General features: G+C 46.7%; 1 protein-coding gene across 1 annotated transcript in view; it reads left to right on the top strand.

Moving 5' to 3' along the window:
• The window catches only part of CHRNA7 (cholinergic receptor nicotinic alpha 7 subunit), a 520,833-nt gene extending 498,113 nt beyond the window's left edge, over positions 1 to 22,720 (top strand). Inside the window, exon 10 of the mRNA XM_078684612.1 lies at positions 19,572 to 22,720. Within this exon, the coding sequence (XP_078540738.1) occupies positions 19,572 to 20,081 (510 nt within the window). The 3' untranslated portion in view covers positions 20,082 to 22,720. The remainder of the gene's footprint in view (positions 1 to 19,571) is intronic.
• Positions 22,721 to 22,992: the final 272 nt, after the last annotated feature.

The raw sequence follows: 22,992 nt of genomic DNA, 5'->3' as shown, positions 1-22,992 counted from the left end.
TAGTGTAGAGTTGTGGTGGTTGTTTAGTGTAGGGTCATGCTGGGGGTAGTGTTTTAGGGTTTAGGGTTGTGTTGTAGTGTTTGCGTAGTGTAGGGTCATGCTGGGGGTAGTGTTTTAGGGTTTAGGGTAGTGTTGTAGTGTTTGCGTAGTGTAGGGTCATGCTGGGGGTAGTGTTTTAGGGTTTAGGGTTGTGTTGTAGTGTTTCCGTAGTGTAGGGTCATGCTGGGGCTAGTGTTTTAGGGTAGTGTTGTAGTGTTTGCTTAGTGTAGGGTCATGCTGGGCGTAGTGTTTTAGGGTTTAGGATAGTGTTGTAGTGTTTGCGTAGTGTAGGGTCATGCTGGGGGTAGTGTTTTAGGGTTTTGGGTAGTGTTGTAGTGTTTGCGTAGTGTAGGGTCATGCTGGGGTGTAGTATTTTAGGGTTTAGGGTAGTGTTGTAGTGTTTGCTTAGTGTAGGGTCATGCTGGGGGTAGTGTTTTAGGGTTTTGGGTAGTGTTGTAGTGTTTGCGTAGTGTAGGGTCATGCTGGGGGTAGTGTTTTAGGGTTTTGGGTAGTGTTGTAGTGTTTGCGTAGTGTAGGGTCATGCTGGGGTGTAGTGTTTTAGGGTTTTGGGTAGTGTTGTAGTGTTTGCGTAGTGTAGGGTCATGCTGGGGTGTAGTGTTTTAGGGTTTTGGGTAGTGTTGTAGTGTTTGCGTAGTGTAGGGTCATGCTGGGGGTAGTGTTTTAGGGTTTTGGGTAGTGTTGTAGTGTTTGCGTAGTGTAGGGTCATGCTGGGGGTAGTGTTTTAGGGTTTTGGGTAGTGTTGTAGTGTTTGCGTAGTGTAGGGTCATGCTGGGGGGTAGTGTTTTAGGGTTTTGGGTAGTGTTGTAGTGTTTGCGTAGTGTAGGGTCATGCTGGGGGTAGTGTTTTAGGGTTTTGGGTAGTGTTGTAGTGTTTGCGTAGTGTAGGGTCATGCTGGGGGTAGTGTTTTAGGGTTTAGGGTAGTGTTGTAGTGTTTGCGTAGTGTAGGGTCATGCTGGGGGTAGTGTTTTAGGGTTTAGGGTAGTGTTGTAGTGTTTGCGTAGTGTAGGGTCATGCTGGTGGCAGTGTTTTAGGGTTTAGGGTAGTGTTGTAGTGTTTGCGTAGTGTAGGGTCATGCTGGGGGTAGTGTTTTAGGGTTTAGGGTAGTGTTGTAGTGTTTGCGTAGTGTAGGGTCATGCTGGGGGTAGTGTTTTAGGGTTTAGGGTAGTGTTGTAGTGTTTGCGTAGTGTAGGGTCCTGCTGGGGTGTAGTGTTTTAGGGTTTTGGGTAGTGTTGTAGTGTTTGCATAGTGTAGGGTCATGCTGGGGGTAGTGTTTTAGGGTTTAGGGTAGTGTTGTAGTGTTTGCGTAGTGTAGGGTCATGCTGGGGTGTAGTGTTTTAGGGTTTTGGGTAGTGTTGTAGTGTTTGCGTAGTGTAGGGTCATGCTGGGGGTAGTGTTTTAGGGTTTAGGGTAGTGTTGTAGTGTTTGCGTAGTGTAGGGTCATGCTGGGGGTAGTGTTTTAGGGTTTAGGGTTGTGTTGTAGTGTTTGCGTAGTGTAGGGTCATGCTGGGGGTAGTGTTTTAGGGTTTAGGGCTGTGTTGTAGTGTTTGTGTAGTGTAGGGTCATGCTGGGGGTAGTGTTTTAGGGTTTATGGTAGTGTTGTAGTGTTTGCGTAGTATAGGGTCATGCTGGGGTGTAGTGTTTTAGGGTTTTGGGTAGTGTTGTAGTGTTTGCGTAGTGTAGGGTCATGCTGGGGGTAGTGTTTTAGGGTTTAGGGTAGTGTTGTAGTGTTTGTGTAGTGTAGGGTCATGCTGGGGGTAGTGTTTTAGGGTTTAGGGTAATGTTGTACTGTTTGTGTAGTGTAGGGTCATGCTGGGGGTAGTGTTTTAGGGTTTAGGGTAGTTTAGTTGTTTAGTGTATGCTAAAGGCATATTCGTTCTAAACGTTTTCGTTATTTTAATTTGCGGCCTAATAGTACATGCGGGATTTTTTTTGCGGACTGATGGTATGCGGGATTTCGTCATATATTCGCTAATCATACTTTCTATGGCAAAATGAACCCCCTCATTTTGTTCCTTTTTAAATTAAATGTTTTAAGAGTTACCACTTTATTCCAATCAAGATGGCTTCAGGTGTGCCATACCTTTGTAATAAGTAGGAGTGTTAGCACTCTAGTTGTTCTTTAGAACACTCTGGGACATTCTGTCATTGGGCTATAGTTGGGCTACATCTGGCTGATATTTGGGCTACATTTGTTTTTTTTGTCTCTGGTGGCCATCTTTGGGCTACATTGGGCTACATTGGGCTACATTGGGCTACATTTGGGCTCCAACATATATATAGCCCAATGTAGCCCAATATATATTTTTCAAAGTTAATTTTCGTAAAAACCACTGGAGCCTATATCTTGAGACATAGCAAAGGCACATCGGGCTACCAGTCCCTACAATTTTGCCAAGTTTGGTGTAAATCCATTCAGCCGTTCAGGCTAAAAGTGAGGCCAACCGCCCTATGGAAAATTGCATGGGAAAAACACGTTTTGGGACCCCCCTTTTTTCTCGGCCCCCCCTTGACGAAACCCCCCCAAATTTTCAGGGGCTGCTCAGAAACAAAATGTTCCATTTTCCTGGAAATTTCAGCCAATTCTGTCTTCAAACGCCAAAGTTATTCAACATAGAATTTTCAAAAATCCCATAGGAAAAAAATCCTAACTATATATACCTACTGGCTATCGCCAGTAGGTAATATATAGATATATATATAGATATATATATATATACACACATTTATATAAATTAATATATATATAAATATATACACATACATATATATGTGTGTGTGTGTAAGTGTAAGTACATTTAGTACATTTTCTTAAAATGTTTCAATCTGACTTTGTACAACCCAAACAGTATAATTAGCCTTGATTAATACTGATATCCTCAAACTAAACACAATATTTGGTTTAAGAATCCTATTTCTTATCCGAATCTATGGGTAGTTGATCTTCCTTGACTAGGCTGTATGTCCATTTGATAGATTTTAAATTGACTTTCAATGAGCAGGTCAATGTGGTCTTGCAGAGATGTTGATACTGTCATACGCAGTACAGATGCTTTATGCGCTCTTTCTCACTGCTGGTCACTGCAGTTGATGCATTTATCTTATAAAGATTAGACTAAAATATTGGCATTTGTATTTTGAGTTAAGACATTGCACCTCTTTTTAGGTCTCGCCTGAGACAGCGCATGGGCTATCTCTTCGAGACATTTAGTAATTGGCTTTTAAAAGTGCCACCAGAGGCTTTTGCCTGCCTCCAGCTTGCGTTCACGATCGCCTGCACAGCTGCCATTTGTGTTTTTATTGCTGTAATCAGGCTCCTCTGCTTGCACTACCCCCTCCCTTTTCCCCCTCCCTCCTGGTCAGCTTCATTTGTATCTTCTATCGCTGTGAATCATGCTCCTCTGCTCGCAATTCCCCCTCCTTTCTCCCCCACCCTCTTCGTCAGTTTCATTTGTGTCTTATATCACTGTGAAGGCTCCTCTGCTCACACTCCCCCTCCCTTTCCCCCTCCCTCTTCGAATATTCTGTCTGAATTCATTCTTCGCCCATACTAGATTTTATGAAGTTACTGGTCCCCACCCATTTATTTCATTGTTTTTTTCAGAATTTTGGAGGTTCTCTCATTTGGAAGTGGTTTAGAAATGGAGCTTCTTGAAATTATGTTCCTGCGTGAACTGTCACAACATTAGGGCTCTGAAGACACTGTAAAAGACCACAAGAACTCTATCTTGTCCATCTGCTCTGACGTAGCCTGTCTGCAGCTGGGTAGCTTATGACCCTCTTTCCTAGCACACCCACTGAAAGGCTCTTAACAGAGAGGTTTATACTTGTGCTATTTTGACATTTATATCTAAATTGCTCTGTGTTCTGCTTAGAGTTGGCCCCTGGTTTTGTCCTCTCCTATTTATGCCCTCTGTTTTGCCTTTTCTGCTAATTTTCCTGCCCTCTGTTTTGTCTTTTCCTACTCATTTCTTTCCTCTGCCTGCCGTCTCTTTCCTCCCTCCATTTCCCTCATCCCTCCACCCAGCGCATCATCCTCCCCCCGGACTTACTTAGTAATGGCAGCAGAGTGACCCTATTGAGCAGGTATTCATGCCAGTTTCCCATGCAACAGTTCTCCTGTCCAGCTTGCCTGCAGTCCACTGCCTTCTGCTTCATGTGTGCTTACTGCTCTCTGTTTGTGCCTCCTTTGCTCATTTTTTACTCTGTTTTACTTTTCCTGCTCATTTTTCTGCCAACTGCTTTGCCTTTTTATGCTTGTTTTTCTGTCCTCTGTTTCAACGTTTCTGCTTGTTTTTCAGACATTCGTTTAGCCTTTTCAGCTCTTTTTTCTGCCCTCTTTTGCCTATTCTGCTAATTTTTCTGCCCTCTGTTTTGCCTTTCTTTTGATTTCTGTGCTCGTTGTTCTGTTTTACTCTCTTTTGCTCTGTTTTGCCTTTTCTTCACATTTTCTGCTCTATGTGTTGCCTTTTCTGCTTGTTTTTCTGCCTTCTGTTTTGCCTTTTCAGCTCATTCGTTTCTCAGCCCTCTGGTTTGCCTTTTCTGCTTGTTTCCTCCCTCTTCCCACCATTTCCTCAAGACCTGGCTTTTCAACTGAGCCCTCGCACCCCACTGCCCAGACAGTGTCGCTCTTTACAACTGCTGATTTATTGATTGAACGATTACTGTGAACATTAGAATCAGGCGGCACTATAAAATGAGCATTCAAAGATAAGAACAGTTTCCTGACTGCAAGTATTTTTTTTTTTTTTTTTTTTATATATATTTTTATTTTAACAGTAAGACAAGAGTAGGCAGTGCAAATATCGGGTGTCAAACAATAAAATGCAGAGCAGGGACAGGCGGAGGGATACACATACAAAGAACCATCGTGAGAAACATACGGTAAATCGCTAGTACGCATATCAGGGAAAGAAGAATAAACAATCTAGTAGACGATCCAAAAACAATCCCACCCGCCAGGCCCCGCCATCAATAACACAGAATAATTAACGACAGTGTAGACACCCGGACAATAAAGGATCATTGGAGAATAAACAGCCCATCTCTCGTGGAAAGGAAAAAGGAAAGAAAAAGGGGGCCATAGAACAAAACAAAGGCAAAATAAAAAAACCCTCCCCTAACCCCCCACCCTGCACCCCTGCAATGGCTACAGCCTAACCCCACTAGCAGCGTGCCTGTCGCCCGAGAACTACCCTAAAAGAAGGGAAAAAGAGAGAAAGTGGAGGAGGAGAAAGCAAACACACTCCCGGTCTCCCGTGCCCCCCGCCAGTAGCGACCACCCCAAAACGTAGTAAAACTAGAATGCAGCAAAATATAAAAACCAGTCGGGGGGAGTATAATCAATTACCACCCAACTCCCGTCACATTGTAGGCACAACCCCGGCATTGCAGAAAGTCGTTGAAACAAACCCCAGCGATCAAATTCAGCCCTGGCCAGTACGGTCTTTCAGAAGAGTCTTTTTCACTCGAGCCGCCATCTTGAAGGAAAGGGCAAAGCGTTCATAAAAGTTCACGTCAGAGCAACAGGATCGAAAACAGGATAAAAGTTCACAATGGCCACCAATCGAACCAGGAAAGATGTCCGAGAGCAGCAAGTATCTCCAACAGTCACAAAGGAACTTGTTACCACAAAGAAAGCCGACTATAGCTGCAATAGGCGGCAGCAGAATCGAACAGGAGAAGATGGCGATATTCACGGGCTGGCTTGATGTTAATTGGGAATCGCCGAGGCTCATTAAATCCGGGATCAACACGGGGACCTCGATCTCAGACGTGCAGTGCACCGCCGGTACCACAGCTAGCTGGAAACTCAAAAAGGAATCGTCCTCCGGTCCCAGGATACCGTCCACTTTCACGATCAGTGTCCGGTACACAGCGATGGTATGCGAAAGGAGCGCCCCGATGGCGGCCATGACGGCCTGCAGCGATGGCGTGCCTTCCGTCCGCACCATCCCCTCTCAATAGGCGACAGAGCAGGACTTGGAGGCCGGCCACTCCGGGGTAAGAGGCTACGCAAATCCGATGTCAAAGAGTGGGCGCCCCTCGTCCGGAGGTTAGCAAGGTCTCCGGGCTCCAGACCCCGACCACGGCAGCCGGTGCGGCACGTTGGTGTGTCCTCGGTGTAGACCACTCACAGGATCGTACTAAAAATCAACAATTGCACGGCACACTTCGGGAGACCGGGCTCAGTCCAGGTATCACGGCCGATGTTGATCACTTCCGACCCGGATAGGCTAGAAATCGAGGCCCCGGCTTCCGCACGTTGTTAGGCCGAGAGTAGAAACGCGGCGTATCATCGTCAATTGATGAGGTAGAAGACTCGGGATTGTACCATCAGAAGCAGAAAAACTTCATGAACACGGAAATCTGACGTGAGTTCAGGATTAGAAGCAGGATATTCGAGCTGCTGGCGGAGGTCGGCGGAGCCGGGAGCTTACGTGGCCATCTTCATTCCTAGCGTAGCTCCTCCCCCTGACTGCAAGTATTAACTAGAGTAGGCGCACCACAATTTTACAGATTGAAAAACACCTCATACGAATTTTCTCTGGACTGCTTTTTCATTACAGGGCACTATCTCAGATCACATAATGAGTCTTGTGAGTCACTGAGTCACAAGCCTTTCTTGACACTGTTCACCACTCCAATCTCCTTACAACAATTGTAAACTTTCTATCAAAGACAGATGTAATTTTCTTTTGTTTATAGGCTCCCTCTTTTGTCTTTGATACTCCTACCGTATATTGTGCCGATGTAATAGGGAGATAACTAGAACAGATTTCATTACTGATCAGGTGATGGTGGATGCTGCTTCTTTGAGGTGATTCAGTTAGTTTTATATACAAAACCCTAAATGTCCAAACAAGATTTATATATAAAACACTACATGTCCAACAAGTTGGCCGACGGGCAGGAATCGCTAAATAGTGTAAATCCCTGAATTGCCCAATCTGGAATCAGGAATTTGGAAAGGGAATCAGCAACTCTAAAGAATAAATTTAAACTGAGTTGAAAACCTACACAGCAATGAATGATAGACATCATCTCAGTATTCGGATCAGCAACAGACGAGACTGGATGCAAGCTCCTGAGGGCTTGGGTGGGAAGTGAGAGCCCCACGCTGTATCCCAAATTACCCTGGGTACATTATTCCAGATCCCCTAGCATCCCTTCTGCCCTTAATGCAAATCAAAATCTATCAAAGTACCTAGGGTCTCCTGAGTTTGAGTGAGAGCTTCTGGCAGCTGCTGCCTTACCTCGCCATGATCTACGGTAGGACCTACGACTGCCGGCACTGCTGCTTCGACTACAACACTGAAACACCTGCACATACAGCAACCACTACCACTCCAACCATCACAGAACATCTGCACTTTTCATGCTCAATCCAGGATTACTCTGCAAACATGCCACTGACATCTTGAACAACTTTACCTTCTTACCACCAACATCATCATCCTCATCGAGACCTGGCTCAACCCACATCTGCACCTGACATTCCCTCAGTAATGTCTGACAGCTACAAGATAACACACAGAGACTGCTTCAATCATAATGGAGGTGGAATGGCATATTCCACAGGAAACCGTCCACTGTTTCACCACCACAGACAGAGCAACCTTGATCATGGAACATCTCAACGTCCAACTCCACACTGACAGCAAAACCACCATAAGAGGCACCCTCACCTACAGACCTCCAGAACCTCACCCTAGCTTTGCAAGGCCATTCTCAATTCTTCACTCTCTACTGACTCCAAGCACTACATCTTCCTCCGAGACCTTAATTTCCACCTTGACGATCTGGTTGACACAAAACCCTGTCAACCTTCTCAAAAGCATGGAGACCCTCGGCCTCACTCAACTAATCACTGACCCACCACATATGGCAGAACGCACTCAACGCCATCTTCATGGCAAGAGACAGAGGTAAGTACATCCACATCACCAAACTCACCTGGACAGATCACGCCATCATCCACTTCACCATCACAGGTCCCCCAGCACCATCACCACCAAACTGCCCAACACCTCCCACCCAAGCCGGAGCAAGATATCAGAGTTCCATTGAACTGATGTCTTCAACCCCTCTTGACCAGACACCTCAACCAACCTAGAACAGATTGTCAAGAATTTCTCTGCCTGGATCATTGACTGCACAGACATACTTTCCCCATTAAGCCCACTGTTAGAACTGGGGGTAGGTACCACTGTCCAAATAGGGACCCTTGCTTCTAGTCAGGGCAAGGAGATAACCCTCTGAGATAACCCCTGCTCACCCTCTAGGTAGCTTGGCACGAGCAGTCTAGGCTAACCAGAGGCAATGCGTAAAGTATTTGTACCAACACTCACAGTAACACAGTGAAAACACCACAAACTGACTCCACAACAGTTTAGAAAAATAAAGGTATTTTTAATCTAAACTACACAAGACCAAAACGACAAAAATCCAACATACACAGTTCAAGAATATGGTTTCTAAAAGAGTTCTTAAGGTTGCGTTAAAATTCTTAGGTTGCGATAGAATTCTCTACGTTGCGATAGAATTCTCTACTGATGCGTGAAAAGTTCACAGTTGCGTCACGTTTACTCACAGTACCTTTTAGTTGCAACAAAGTTCCAAAAGCAGAAGCTGGTGCGGTGGAAAACAAGCGATGCGTTGCTCCTGAGACCCTGGGGAGGCGATGCGACAGCCCCGCTGCAGCAGCGGGCGTGTTGCGACGAATCCGGTCTGTATGGGGAGGAAGGCCACTTGTATGGATTCCGGTGCGTAGGTTCCGTAGGAAGTCTGTTCTCGCAAAGGCACGATGCGACGATCTCCGGGGCGACGATGCGCAGTCCAGCGGGGATCCTCTCTCTCGCAGCTCCTCGATGCGTTGATTCTGCGACGATGCTCGCAGCGACGTGATGCGGTCCGCAAGCAAGCGGTGCGGCGTTCTCACCCAGCGACGACAGGCTCTGCGACGATACTCGCAGCGATGTTCGGTTCTCCCGCACCGGTCTGGTGCGTCCCGCAAACGAAGGATGCGACGTCTCTGGCAGCGGCGTCAGGCGCTGCGATGATCTCGACCTCCGTAGCGGCGGGAAACTTCTCGCACTGTCGGGGATGCGCTCCGCAAGCTAGCGATGCGACACTTTTCAAGTTCAAAAGTCACTCAAGCTCAGTTTCAAGCTTCCCAGCTCAGGTACAACTTCCAGAGGCCCCACAACTGGATCAAGCACTCTAGGAAGAACAGAACTCTCTCAGCAGAGTTCAGGGAAGCTGGGGGTGAAGTCCTTTTGTTCCTGGGACTTCAAAACAGGGAGCCAGCTCTACTCAGGCCCTTGGAGATTCCTTCAAGACAGGGGACACAGCTCAGCAGCAAAGTCCTTCCCCTCTCCTTGGCAGCAAAGCAACAGGTCAGTCCAGCAGAGCAACAGCAGGACAGTCTTCCTTCTTCAGTTTCAGCTTTCTCCTTGGCAGAGGTTCCTTCTTGATTTCCAGGATGATCTAATTTTCTGTTGTCAGGGGTCCTGTACTTATACCCCTAAAGTCTTTGTTCTCTCTGTGCATGTGGGCCCTGAGCCCGGTCTGAACCAGTTCTGGAGTTTCCTGAGTACTTTGTTTTGCTGGATGCTTCTTTCCTTTCAGAGTGAGGGGCAAAGTCCTCAGCCGCCCAGCAGGGGGGTGGAGCCAGCATTGTGGAAGGCAGGCACAGCCCTATTCAGCCCAGGTGCTAACTCCTCCCACTACTCCAGTTGCAAATGCAGTCATTCAGCCTAGTGCTGACTCATCCAGGGGAATTCCCTCCCCTGTCACTCTCAAACCAGACAGTCAATACACAAACAGGCCCAGGCACACAGAAGGGTCAGACAAGAGAACAGCAACTTTCTAAAAGTGCTGTTCTCCAACACAGGATTTAAAAACAACCTTTCCTAAAAGATGTGTTATTAAATTCTGAGTTCAGGGATACTAGATACTTTTGTCCTATCTTGTTCCTATGGGAAGAAATGCTGTTAACCACTGTAGCCAGCATTCCCCATGTTAACCTATGGAGCAAGATAGCCTTACAGTAGTAAAAAACGAAAATGGCTGCCATTCACTACCAGAGCATGTCACCTGCACTAGTACATGCTCTACCTTTTACATACACTGCACCCTGTCCAGGGGGGTACCTTGGGCCTTCCATAGGGGTGACTGATGTGCACAAAAAGGGAAGGGTTAGGCCTGGTCAGTGGGGACCCTGACCAGGAAGACATGGCAGTTCTAAACTGCACACAGGCACTGCAGTGTCAGGCCTGAGACATCATTTTAGGGCTACTCCTGTGGGTGGCACAGTCAGTGCTGCAGGCCCACTAGTAGCATTTGTCATCACCAGCCCTGGCACACCCAGTGCACTTTACTAGGGACTTCATGGTGATACAAATATGCCAAACATGTATATTCAATCAGAATAACAATTTACACAGAGAGCATATGCACTTTAGCACTGATCAGCAGTGGTAAAGTGCGCAGAGTCCTATTGCCAACAGCCACGGGTCAGGAAAAATAAGGGAGGAAGAAGCAAAAAGTTTGAGGATGACCCTGCAAGAAGGGCCAGTTCCAACACAACCCCCTTCCAGCCTAAAGCCAGGGTAGACCAAACGATACCTCGATGGGATTCCCTGCTAAAGGCGATAGAACACGGAAACTGGCCCACACAGCAGGGCAGTCCTGTTCTACGCCGTCCTAAACCCAGTTCAATCACTCTATCCATACTCTCAGGGTCCACCATGCCAATCCATGTGGAACCCTTCTCCTCACCTGTGGACACCTCCTGTGCGGCACCTAGCCTTAATTTCCTCACAGGTGTGTCCCAACAGACCGACAGCAAGCCACAGTGACCACCAACAGTGATTGGGGATGAGACCCAGGCCTCATGCCTCTCAGGGCGCTCAAACTTCTGTGGCGTCAGAGGGTGGGGGACAGTAGCCCCAGGTGCTTGGCACCCTTTGTCCACTCCCTCTCTTGTCAGGTCAGGTCTGACACTCTGGCACTGACCCACCAGTCCTGGACCTGTATCCAGCGGCTGGACAGGAGGCTGTGTTGGGCTTCCCCACACCCGGTCCTCCTCTTCCTTGGGGCTCTGTACCCTCCCACCTGGAGCGGTACCCCCTTCTAGAATAGCCAGGGCACCTGTGGCAGGTGTCCCGCACCATTCATCCACCAGTTCAGGGGTGCTATCCTGCAACTGGTTTTCCAGGTCAGGGGGGATACCCCGGGCCTGGCCCTCAAACCTAGGCTCCCAGGCCTCCAGGTCAGACAACACCTGAACCTGGCTTCCCCACCCAGGGACTAACCCCTGCAGTGGAACACTTGCCTGGCGCACCAGGACTTCACTCACTGAGGTGCCTATACTGGTAGACAGTACCCACCTGGCCAACACAACGGTGTGGCCCAGTCTACCCCCAGGGTGAGACTCCTGCCCTCCTTCCAGGGGCAACCCTGTCCACCAAGACAACCAAGAACACAACTTTCCTACCAGTTCAGGACCTCCCTCCAGCAACTGGTCTCCCAACCGAGGGTTTAACCCCTCAGGTTGTACCGGGGTCAGGGGCGAGGGCTCCCTCCCTCTGCACCCCCTTCCAGAGCGCTGCACCCTCCCTACTGGAGGGGTACCCCTGGAAACCATATTGGTCAGGACACTGGTTACAGATGTCCTTCCTTCCAGGTCAGGCAAATCCTGAACCTGATCTCCCAACCCAGGGACCAAAACCTGCGGTTGTGCATTTGCCTGGCACACCAGGACTTCTGGGGACTCACATAGTACCCCCTTGAGGGTGACACACAACTCATGTGTCCTGTGACAGTCTGCCTGGCGCAGATCTCCCGACCCCTGTCCACCTGACAGCGCGGGAAGATCCCCCAGGACAGAAGTGAGGTCACCATGGTCACTCACTGGGGACTCCGCCCTTCCGACTGGTCCCTGACCCACTGGTTCTCCCACTGTGGACTCCTTCCCCCTCTCACCCCTCAGTCTGGACTTCTGTACCCTCCCAAATGGAGCGGCACTGCCAGACACCAGAACCGATGGAGGCCTGGTTACAGGCACTCCCCGTTCACCAGACACTAGGAGATCCTCCTCAAATGGCCTACAAGTACAGTCTAGGTCCCCAACCTGGTGTTCCCTTAAGGAACCCTCCAGGCCCTGAGACTGGGTTTCGGGCACCATGGGACACACCGTCCCACACTCATTCCTTCTCCGCTGAGTCCGGACATGAGCCCCTACACCCCTCCCACTACACTGGGACCAAACTGGGCTACACTGAACCTCTTACACCTCACAGGTCTGGAAGATATCTAAGCCACTCCTTTTGGGATCACTCCCCAATGCCTCTTCAGACCCTTTGGAATCCACCAAGAGGTCTGCCTCCAATGCAAGCTCTCTGGGGTCAGAGAACTCACACTCCACCGGGTGTTGGCATAGCTCTGGAAAACAGGGACTTAAAATATGCTCTCCAACAAATGAATCACACAGTCCCCCACAGTTGTTAACCAAGCTACCCTTTGCCTCACCCTCCAGTGCCTCACACAAGTACCCCACACCACTCTCCTGAGACTGGCAAGACAGTATCTGACTGCCTCTGTCACACAACCCACACTCTTCTGGCTGGTCTTCACACACACACACACCAAGGTTTCTACCATGGGGGAACCCCTCTCCCTGTACCTCTCATCTAGAGTCAGTAGAGTGTCCCTCCCACCACTAGGAATATGGTCCTCTGTGCCAGTCCCCCAATCTACTTCAGGGACACTGCACTCCACTGGAACTACATCATAAACCTGAACCCCCTGGTGTATGTCGACCCCCTCCCTCAAGTCAGGCGCCACATCTCTGGGTGTTTGTACCTTTCTCTCAGCACTAGATATCATAATTATGCTGCCACCATCTGCGCTGGACTCCACCTCCAACTCAGCAAAGCTCACCTTTTGACCTACCCATGTTTCTTCTTCAGCTGAGACCCTCATGGCCTCACGCCTCTTGAGCTCCAACTCAAGCTTCCTCATTCTTAATTCATGGGCCAAGGTCAATTTCAATTCCTCCAGGGCACGGGCATTTTTGCTCTCCTCCGCCGCCCTTTCTCTCTCTTTATCCATTTCTAATTGCTTCAGCTCCATTTCAAGCCTCAACATTTCTAACTTATGATCTCTAGCCCTTTGGTTTTCCTCCAACTCCTCTGGGGAAAAACCTTCAGCTGAATGGTTGCTGCCAGCCCTTGAGGCTGCTCTGGACACAGGCAGATCCTGTGGCCTGAAACCATTCCTTTGTGCATCCTCATCCACTTCTGCATCATCTGTCTCCCCAGCCTCTTTGGTCTCCCACCAGGCCAATAAGGCCTCCTGTAGCTCCTCCTTCTTGGAGCGGTGCTTCATGGGGCATCCAAAGTTCCTGCAGAACTGCCTGAGTTGACCTACTTTGTAATCCCTTAACATTTCAATATCAAACTCCAGTTCTGCAACATCACTTGTTGGTTTACCATTCAGAGACATGATGCTTGGATTCCTTCAGGGTTATGATCAAAAATAGAAACAAAAATCAAAAACTTAACCGTGGTATGCGGTGGCGTAGTGGTCTGCACTCACTAGTGATGTACACCAATTACTGTGGGTCAAGTACAAATACAAGTTCAAATCCCACCGCCTGACCACCAATGTTAGAACTGGGGGTCTCTAATTGGCAGAGGTAGGTACCACTGTCCAAATAGGGACCCTTGCTTCTAGTCAGGGCAAGGAGATAACCCTCTGAGATAACCCCTGCTCACCCTCTAGGTAGCTTGGCACGAGCAGTCTAGGCTAACCAGAGGCAATGCGTAAAGTATTTGTACCAACACTCACAGTAACACAGTGAAAACACCACAAACTGACTCCACAACAGTTTAGAAAAATAAAGGTATTTTTAATCTAAACTACACAAGACCAAAACGACAAAAATCCAACATACACAGTTCAAGAATATGGTTTCAAAAAGAGTTCTTAAGGTTGCGTTAAAATTCTTAGGTTGCGATAGAATTCTCTACGTTGCGATAGAATTCTCTACTGATGCGTGAAAAGTTCACAGTTGCGTCACGTTTACTCACAGTACCTTTTAGTTGCAACAAAGTTCCAAAAGCAGAAGCTGGTGCGGTGGAAAACAAGCGATGCGTTGCTCCTGAGACCCTGGGGAGGCGATGCGACAGCCCCGCTGCAGCAGCGGGCGTGTTGCGACGAATCCGGTCTGTATGGGGAGGAAGGCCACTTGTATGGATTCCGGTGCGTAGGTTCCGTAGGAAGTCTGTTCTCGCAAAGGCACGATGCGACGATCTCCGGGGCGGCGATGCGCAGTCCAGCGGGGATCCTCTCTCTCGCAGCTCCTCGATGCGTTGATTCTGCGACGATGCTCGCAGCGACGTGATGCGGTCCGCAAGCAAGCGGTGCGGCGTTCTCACCCAGCGACGACAGGCTCTGGGACGATACTCGCAGCGATGTTCGGTTCTCCCGCACCGGTCTGGTGCGTCCCGCAAACGAAGGATGCGACGTCTCTGGCAGCGGCTTCAGGCGCTGCGATGATCTCGACCTCCGTAGCGGCGGGAAACTTCTCGCACTGTCGGGGATGCGCTCCGCAAGCTAGCGATGCGACACTTTTCAAGTTCAAAAGTCACTCAAGCTCAGTTTCAAGCTTCCCAGCTCAGGTACAACTTCCAGAGGCCCCACAACTGGATCAAGCACTCTAGGAAGAACAGAACTCTCTCAGCAGAGTTCAGGGAAGCTGGGGGTGAAGTCCTTTTGTTCCTGGGACTTCAAAACAGGGAGCCAGCTCTACTCAGGCCCTTGGAGATTCCTTCAAGACAGGGGACACAGCTCAGCAGCAAAGTCCTTCCCCTCTCCTTGGCAGCAAAGCAACAGGTCAGTCCAGCAGAGCAACAGCAGGACAGTCTTCCTTCTTCAGTTTCAGCTTTCTCCTTGGCAGAGGTTCCTTCTTGATTTCCAGGATGATCTAATTTTCTGTTGTCAGGGGTCCTGTACTTATACCCCTAAAGTCTTTGTTCTCTCTGTGCATGTGGGCCCTGAGCCCGGTCTGAACCAGTTCTGGAGTTTCCTGAGTACTTTGTTTTGCTGGATGCTTCTTTCCTTTCAGAGTGAGGGGCAGGGTCCTCAGCCGCCCAGCAGGGGGGTGGAGCCAGCATTGTGGAAGGCAGGCACAGCCCTATTCAGTATCAAAAACAAAGAGAGGAGTATCCCCTATGAAGTTGAAGAACAGACGTATCTGGAGGACCGGTTCTTGGCAAGAAGGAGGAAATTCATCCTTTTGATAGAAACCCCTCACTCACCACCTAGTGGTGACATGCTTCATCATCGGGGTCCACCTTGGCGTGGCCGAGCAGAGGACGCGAGGAGTAGGTCGACCATGATCTTCCCTGCCAGTAACTAATATGTTACGCTACAGGCATTGACCCTACGCCCTGCCCGTTGAAGCGCTGAGTACTCTTATTCGAGTCTCTTTTTTGCTTATTCGCCTGCCCACTTATTTTATTGAGCAGCACCTACCACTGGCTATTTTTGCCAGTAGGCACACAGGGGATCAAGGATCGGGTGTGCTTTTTAGGGAGCACGCACCCCCTGTCCACCTGTTTTTTCTGGTCCTGACGAATACCGGGCAATAGCCCTTAAGGTAGAAACATGTTGACCACTCAACACATATAGAGATCCCTTTGGTCGTAACCCCCCTACCAGGATCTCGCCCGTATATTTTTAAACATTGTTCAGTTGCTCTATAATTAAAACTACATTTTCTGAGTACAACCAGGACAATTTTTAACATTTATTTTTTTGCACCCACAGCCACAACCCGCTCCACTGTAGTCCAGGTGTCGCAGCACACCTTGGTGTCGCTAGGACGCCAAGGTGGACCCCGATGATGAAGCATGTCACCACTAGGTGGTGAGTGAGGGGTTTCTATCAAAAGGATGAATTTCCTCCTTCTTGCCAAGAACCGGTCCTCCAGATACGTCTGTTCTTCAACTTCATAGGGGATACTCCTCTCTTTGTTTTTGATACATTTCCTCCCAGGGGAATAGGAGAAGTCTCTAGTTCACCTTTGAGTGAACGAACTCCCTTACTCTCTTCTTTGTTTGTAACACAGCCCTATTCAGCCCAGGTGCTAACTCCTCCCACTACTCCAGTTGCAAATGCAGTCATTCAGCCTAGTGCTGACTCATCCAGGGGAATTCCCTCCCCTGTCACTCTCAAACCAGACAGTCAATACACAAACAGGCCCAGGCACACAGAAGGGTCAGACAAGAGAACAGCAACTTTCTAAAAGTGCTGTTCTCCAACACAGGATTTAAAAACAACCTTTCCTAAAAGATGTGTTATTAAATTCTGAGTTCAGGGATACTAGATACTTTTGTCCTAGCTTGTTCCTATGGGAAGAAATGCTGTTAACCACTGTAGCCAGCATCCCCCATGTTAACCTATGGAGCAAGATAGCCTTACAGTAGTGAAAAACGAAAATGGCTGCCATTCACTACCAGAGCATGTCACCTGCACTAGTACATGCTCTACCTTTTACATACACTGCACCCTGTCCAGGGGGGTACCTTGGGCCTTCCATAGGGGTGACAGATGTGCACAAAAAGGGAAGGGTTAGGCCTGGTCAGTGGGGACCCTGACCAGGAAGACATGGCAGTTCTAAACTGCACACAGGCACTGCAGTGTCAGGCCTGAGACATCATTTTAGGGCTACTCCTGTGGGTGGCACAATCAGTGCTGCAGGCCCACTAGTAGCATTTGTCATCACCAGCCCTGGCACACCCAGTGCACTTTACTAGGGACTTCATGGTGATACAAATATGCCAAACATGTATATTCAATCAGAATAACAATTTACACAGAGAGCATATGCACTTTAGCACTGATCAGCAGTGGTAAAGTGCGCAGAGTCCTATTGCCAACAGCCACGGGTCAGGAAAAATAAGGGAGGAAGAAGCAAAAAGTTTGAGGATGACCCTGCAAGAAGGGCCAGTTCCAACACCCACATTACCCAAGAGACCCTCCAAACAGTCCAGCTGGTACACCACAGAACTGAGAACTACAAAACGCAACCGCAAGTAACTTGAAAGAAGGTGGCACACCAGCAAGGACACCAAAGACCAAAAATCTTTCAAAAAATCGGTCAACCAACTCCTGAAAAAGCTGAAACGGAGCACCCTTGCCAACCGTATCGAGGCCAGTTCTAATCTCAGTATCAATCAATCAATCATTCAATCAATCAATTAGTAATTGTTATGCGTGACTACTCACTCGCGAGGGTCTCTAGACACTAGGGGGGTGGGGGCGGCAGGAACTGCTAGGCGGTGAGGTTCAGTCGAAGAGCCAGGTCTTGTGATCCTTCCTGAATTGGGTCAGCAATGGGGATAGCCTGAGGTGGAAAGCAATAGTGTTCCAGGCTTTGGAGGTGAGGTGAGAAAAGGATCTTCCTCCAGTCCTGGTCTTGCGTATCCGGGGATCGGTGGCAAGGGCCAGTTCAGCAGAGCTGAGGTGTCTGGTGGGTAAGTGGAATGAGAGACGGTGGTTCGGGTATGCTGGTCCGATGTCATGGAGAGATTTTTAGGCGTGTGAGAGGAGTTTGAACATTACTCTTTTGTTGACTGGGAGGCCGTGGAGTTCTCACAGGTGTTCAGAGATGTGGCTGCAGTGGAGGATGTTGAGGACCAGCCTGACTGCGATGTTCTGAACATTCTGTAGTTTCTTGAGGAGTTTCTAGGGAACGCGTACGAAGGGTGCGTTCCTGTAGCCAAGTCTGCTGCTAATGAGTGCAAGGGTGACGTCTTTCTGGTCTCAGTGGGGATACATCTGAAGGTCTTTTGAAGCAGGCAAAGTGTGTGAAAGCATGATGAGGAGACGGCATTGATCTGGCAGTTCATCATGAACGAGGAATCCAGTTTGATGCTATGGTCTCATGCCTGGTCCGTGGGTGTGTGGGGGTTCCCAACTAGGCCTCTAGGAGTCTTTTTCAGATGGAGGTGTTGAGCCTCAGGATAAGGACTTCTGTTTTGTCCGAGTTCAGCTTGAGGCAGGTGTATCTCATCCAGGTGTGGATGACCTTCATCCCATCATGGAATTTGTTTCTGGTGATTTTGGGCTCCACAGATGCAAAACCTGACCACCTACTTACCACCTAAGACCAGCTCACCACGCAAAATACCATGGCCATTATGGACTCTATCCACACAGGAGCGCCTGTGGACCATTGTGCCCATCATATTTTCAACCTGGGAAGCAGGTTGATTGGTAACAAACTCACCGCCATATTCAATGCGTCCATCACCACAGCCACTTTCCCATAGGAATGAAAACACGCTGAAGTCAAACTCGTTCTCAAGAAGCTGTCTCCCAACCCCAGTGACCTCAGGCACTTCCATCCCATCTCTCGTGTGTTTTCAGAGTTCAAAGGAATGTTTCAAGACAATGCAGCACAATGTTTTAATCCTTTAGACAGGAATAGTGCATGGAGTTCCAGGTACATATATCATCTGGTAATTAAGCAGAGCGTTTGTGGTGCAAACACGCTAATGCCTTTTGTCAGTGCTGCTTGTTGCAGAAATGCCTGGCTTAAGTGGGTGAGGGAACAGACTCCACCAGATTTTTTATAATTGTTGCCAAAGGAATCGCTGTATTTAATTGGAACTGTTTTTAGGACATGAAATGAGAAACTTTTGATGTTTATATGAGATAAAAAATAGACACTGGTTCCAAGCTAGGTCATTTTTATTGTGTTTGTATTTTAATAAAAATGTGTTTTTAACTTGACAACATTAGTTTTAATTGTCATACTTCAGTTATTTTTATTTTTTATTTTGCATTTATGATACGCACTGAAATATAAAGATCTATGACATATGTGTTATTATTAGATTGCCTAGGGATATACTTTTGACTTACATAGTCCCTGCCCTAGGAATTGCTCTATCAATTCTACAGGGGGTCCCAGTTATTTTTCAATAGAAATTTGCAGTTTAAACCTGCACAGTCAGGTTTCTGATAGCAGACCTGCAGGCATTATTTGCATTGTTACCTTAGTGGTGGCACAATATGTGATTCAGTCCGCCAGTGCAATTTAACTTACATACCATATTCTAGGGACTCATAGGTAAGTTAAATATGCCAATTAGGAGTATAGCTAATTTCAACATGTTTTAGAGCTGAGAGTGCACGTATTTGGCCCGATTAGCAGAATTCCACTGCAGAGGGTCAAAAACACAGCAGCATCTGTCAAAATATGAGGTGATCATCCAAAAATAGAACTTTTCTTACACTGCCCGTTTAAAAAAAAAAGTGTTTTCTAGGTAATTGGCAATTCAGGTGGATATTCATTTGAACGTATACTTCTTTATACTATTCCTAATATGAGATATGACAAGATGTTGAGCTTATTTTATTGTCATTGCTTCATTTTTATTTTGGATGTATGGACTAATAACTTTGCACTGTGCTGTGTTTGTGCTTTCTTTTTCCAGACACGAAATATCTTGCTGAATTGGTGTGCCTGGTTTCTGAGAATGAAAAGACCTGGAGAGAACAAAGTGCGCTCAGCCTGCCAACATTCTAAGCGCCGCTTTAGTACATCAAGTGTGGAGCTGAACACTGTGAGCGGCACACAGTCCAACAATGGCAACATGCTATACCTTGGGTTTAAAGGCCTGGAGTGTACTCCCACCACAGACTCTGGAGTAATGTGTGGAAAGATGACCTGCTCTACGTCCGAAGAAGACACCCTTCTTCACAACATGCACCACTCAGAGGGTGATCCAGATTTAGCAAAGATATTGAATGAAGTCCGATATATTGCTAATAGGTTCCGAAGCCAAGACGAAGATGAACTTATTTGCAATGAATGGAAATTTGCTGCCTCTGTTGTAGACCGGTTATGCTTAGTGGCTTTCTCTGTCTTTACAATCATTTGTACAATTTCCATTTTAATGTCCGCACCACATTTTGTAGAAGCTGTATCTAAAGATTTTGCTTGACTATGATTTACACAAAATCGAAGAAGGGGTCTTTAGAATGAATTCAGCGGTTAATGGATTCTGAATAAAAAGGCCTCCACCGGGTAAACTTACAGTATGAATACAATAATTGTGCACATTTGATCACAAAAGAGGAAAGTCTAAAAAAAAAGATGGTTTGCACTCAGATTTAGGGAATATGAATAGAGTGAGGCACAACCTTCCCCAAAATAAGAAGAATACACATTATGATTTCAAGAAGGTAAACAACTATCTCCTGTGACATACCACCTTAAAAGTCAAGGATTTAAAAATGTTGTTCCCGTTATACCTTTCGTAAAATATTTTTTTTCCATAAAAATGTTCATTGTTCAAGCAAATATATTAGCATGTCTTTCAGTTTACTGATTTTCATGCTTTTTATTTCTGTGGTGTATTTGCAACAACCTAACATGAACCTACCCACACAGGACTCTACCTGCACGAACATCAGTTGTGTGTGCTTCATGCTTCTTTATTTTTCAAAGATGTCCTTCACAAATTTCTTAAGAATTTAAAGGCCTAGATAAAGGGAAACTTTGCTTAAATGTTTGAACTAAAATGTCCTTGAGTTCAGAGGCTATATCTGTCTTAATCTATGGTTTCCATAACAATCGTGCTGATATCCCCCTCCTTTCAATAAATGTGAGCACTTCTTTATGCTACAGAGGTGCCAGATGTCACCTTGGGAAGCCTGGACGCCCATTAGGGACTACTGAGGTAACATCTGCTACCCCTGGCTTGCCTGTTGATGCAGGTAGCACTGCCCCACAAGATCCCTGTTTTTCATTACTTTCCCTCTCCCCCCAGCACTCAGGCAGCAACTTGCCCTATTGCGGGTCTAAGGGTTTGATAACAGTTCTAGTCTGTGCTGTCCTTGGAGGTCAAAGATGTCACTTATGCTTCTCCTTGCATTTTGATGAATAAACTGCAGTAAATACTGCAGTAAATCACCGAGTGCAGACCGGGTCTGAGTGTAAACAATCTTTAAACTGATAGATGTCGTTTTGTTTAAGCAGAGAAGAGAGGCAAAAGAAAGGGTCGGAAAGGCTGGAAAAGGGCAAAGTGACACCATATGTTTTTTAATGAGGCCAATAACATTGTCGTCTACATCTAATCGGATCTGGTTTTATAATTGTGCTTCAATGACCCACGTTTTAAACAGCTGGGTTAGCTGACTGAAGGGCAAATGCAGCATCACTCGACCATTCACAGATTCACTTTGGCTGGATGTGACAATGGGCCAGATATATACAAAAAAGCGTGTTTGCGATTTTATAATAGCGAATTTCAGTGAATCGCTATTAGGAAAAAGCAAACTGTGATGTACAACAATGTGTTTGACACTGTGAGTGATTCGCAGTGGATGGCAGATGGACCTGCCTCATCCCGATGCATGAGTCAGGTCGCAATTTGCGACTCATTTTGAATGGCTACAATCACAGTGTTGGTGTCCTGCTGGGGTCAGTAGACCACCATGTCTATGATTGCATTTCAAAATAAAAATGAAAAGCTACCTTTTTATTTTTTAAGAGCAGGCAGTTGTCTGCGGGACCACTGCCTGCTCTTTAAAAAATGTTTGTGCCCACATGCATGAAAGAGAAGGGTTCCCTTGGGGTCCCCTTCCTGTTTGCAAATGGGTTACCGGTAACTGCTAATGTCTTGCGACCGCATTCCCGGTCGCAAAACATTCCTGCACACCAGTGTGACTCGCTAATAGGAAAGGATGCTCCTAACATGCCCTTTCCTAATAGCGACTCAGAAACCCTATTTTGCGAGTGGGTTATAAGTTACCGACTCACAAATTAGGATTGGTACATGCCCAAAAAGTTTTTACTGGTCCAAATTTGGTAAAACCCTTCGTACATCTGGCCTGATATGCTGTACATACAAGTAATTGTGAATACTATAATTCTGAAGTTGCTTCGAGATCCATATTATTTCCAGATTCGTCTTTTGTTTTCTGTACAGGATGTAGGTAAAATGTGGTTCTAAACAGAAACAATAAATATTTTTGTATAGTACCTATGTGGTATATAGATTCCACTTATAGACCATCTTACATGAAAACTGCTTGTGGATAATAAAGAAAGATGTGACTTTAGCTGGAAAAACCATACTGGGACCTGAAAAGATGTTCTAAAAGTACCAATTTTTAGACGTGGAAGACACAGTATCATATGTACATCCATATAAGTATCATGTACATACATCATTTTGTGAATTAATAAATGAATCAGTGATCAACATTTGTCAATGATGGACCATATGCTTCTCTGAAGATGAGGCTGATAAATGGATTTTGGTCCAAATTGTATGGTTCAAGCTAACTCAGCTACAAGCAAAATTACTTTTATATGAACTGATTTTATACGCCAAGAATATGTATAATATATTCCAAGTGTACTTATATGTAGGAAATGCATGTTTTATATTTGCAGAATTTATAGATATTTGTATTGTTCTTCGTGTACTCCATTTTATTATTTGTACTGTGTATAATAATGTGCCAAAAATTATCTTGAACTGGTCTGTGTGGGAAGATACAGGACGGATACATAAATGATGAACCAACAAGGTGACTGCGGGCCATTTCAGAATAAAACTAGAATGAAATAGAATTTTCGTAAAGATTAATTTGTAAAAAGAACACATAAAAAAGGCGAGGAAGCTAAAACACACAAAATCATTGTTGCTGGTTCTGCAGCTCCATCAGGTTCAGAGTGAGGTTCACAGTTGGTGCAATAATGAATGTCTTACAAGCTTAGAAGTGGCAATGAAAATCGCAGGACCGCAAGCAAAACAGTTATTTTTATTGGCAGTGTCATTATTTCACCATAATCACAGGAGCAGAACAAATTAGGAGACTCCAACAGCCGGTGGTGGCCCGTAA

The sequence above is a fragment of the Lissotriton helveticus genome, chromosome 3_2 (genome assembly GCF_964261635.1).
Source record: "Lissotriton helveticus chromosome 3_2, aLisHel1.1, whole genome shotgun sequence".
In the NCBI taxonomy this organism is placed as follows: domain Eukaryota; kingdom Metazoa; phylum Chordata; class Amphibia; order Caudata; family Salamandridae; genus Lissotriton; species Lissotriton helveticus.
The sequence above is the reverse complement of the archived record's forward strand: the minus strand, read 5'-3'. Positions and strand labels throughout refer to the sequence as shown.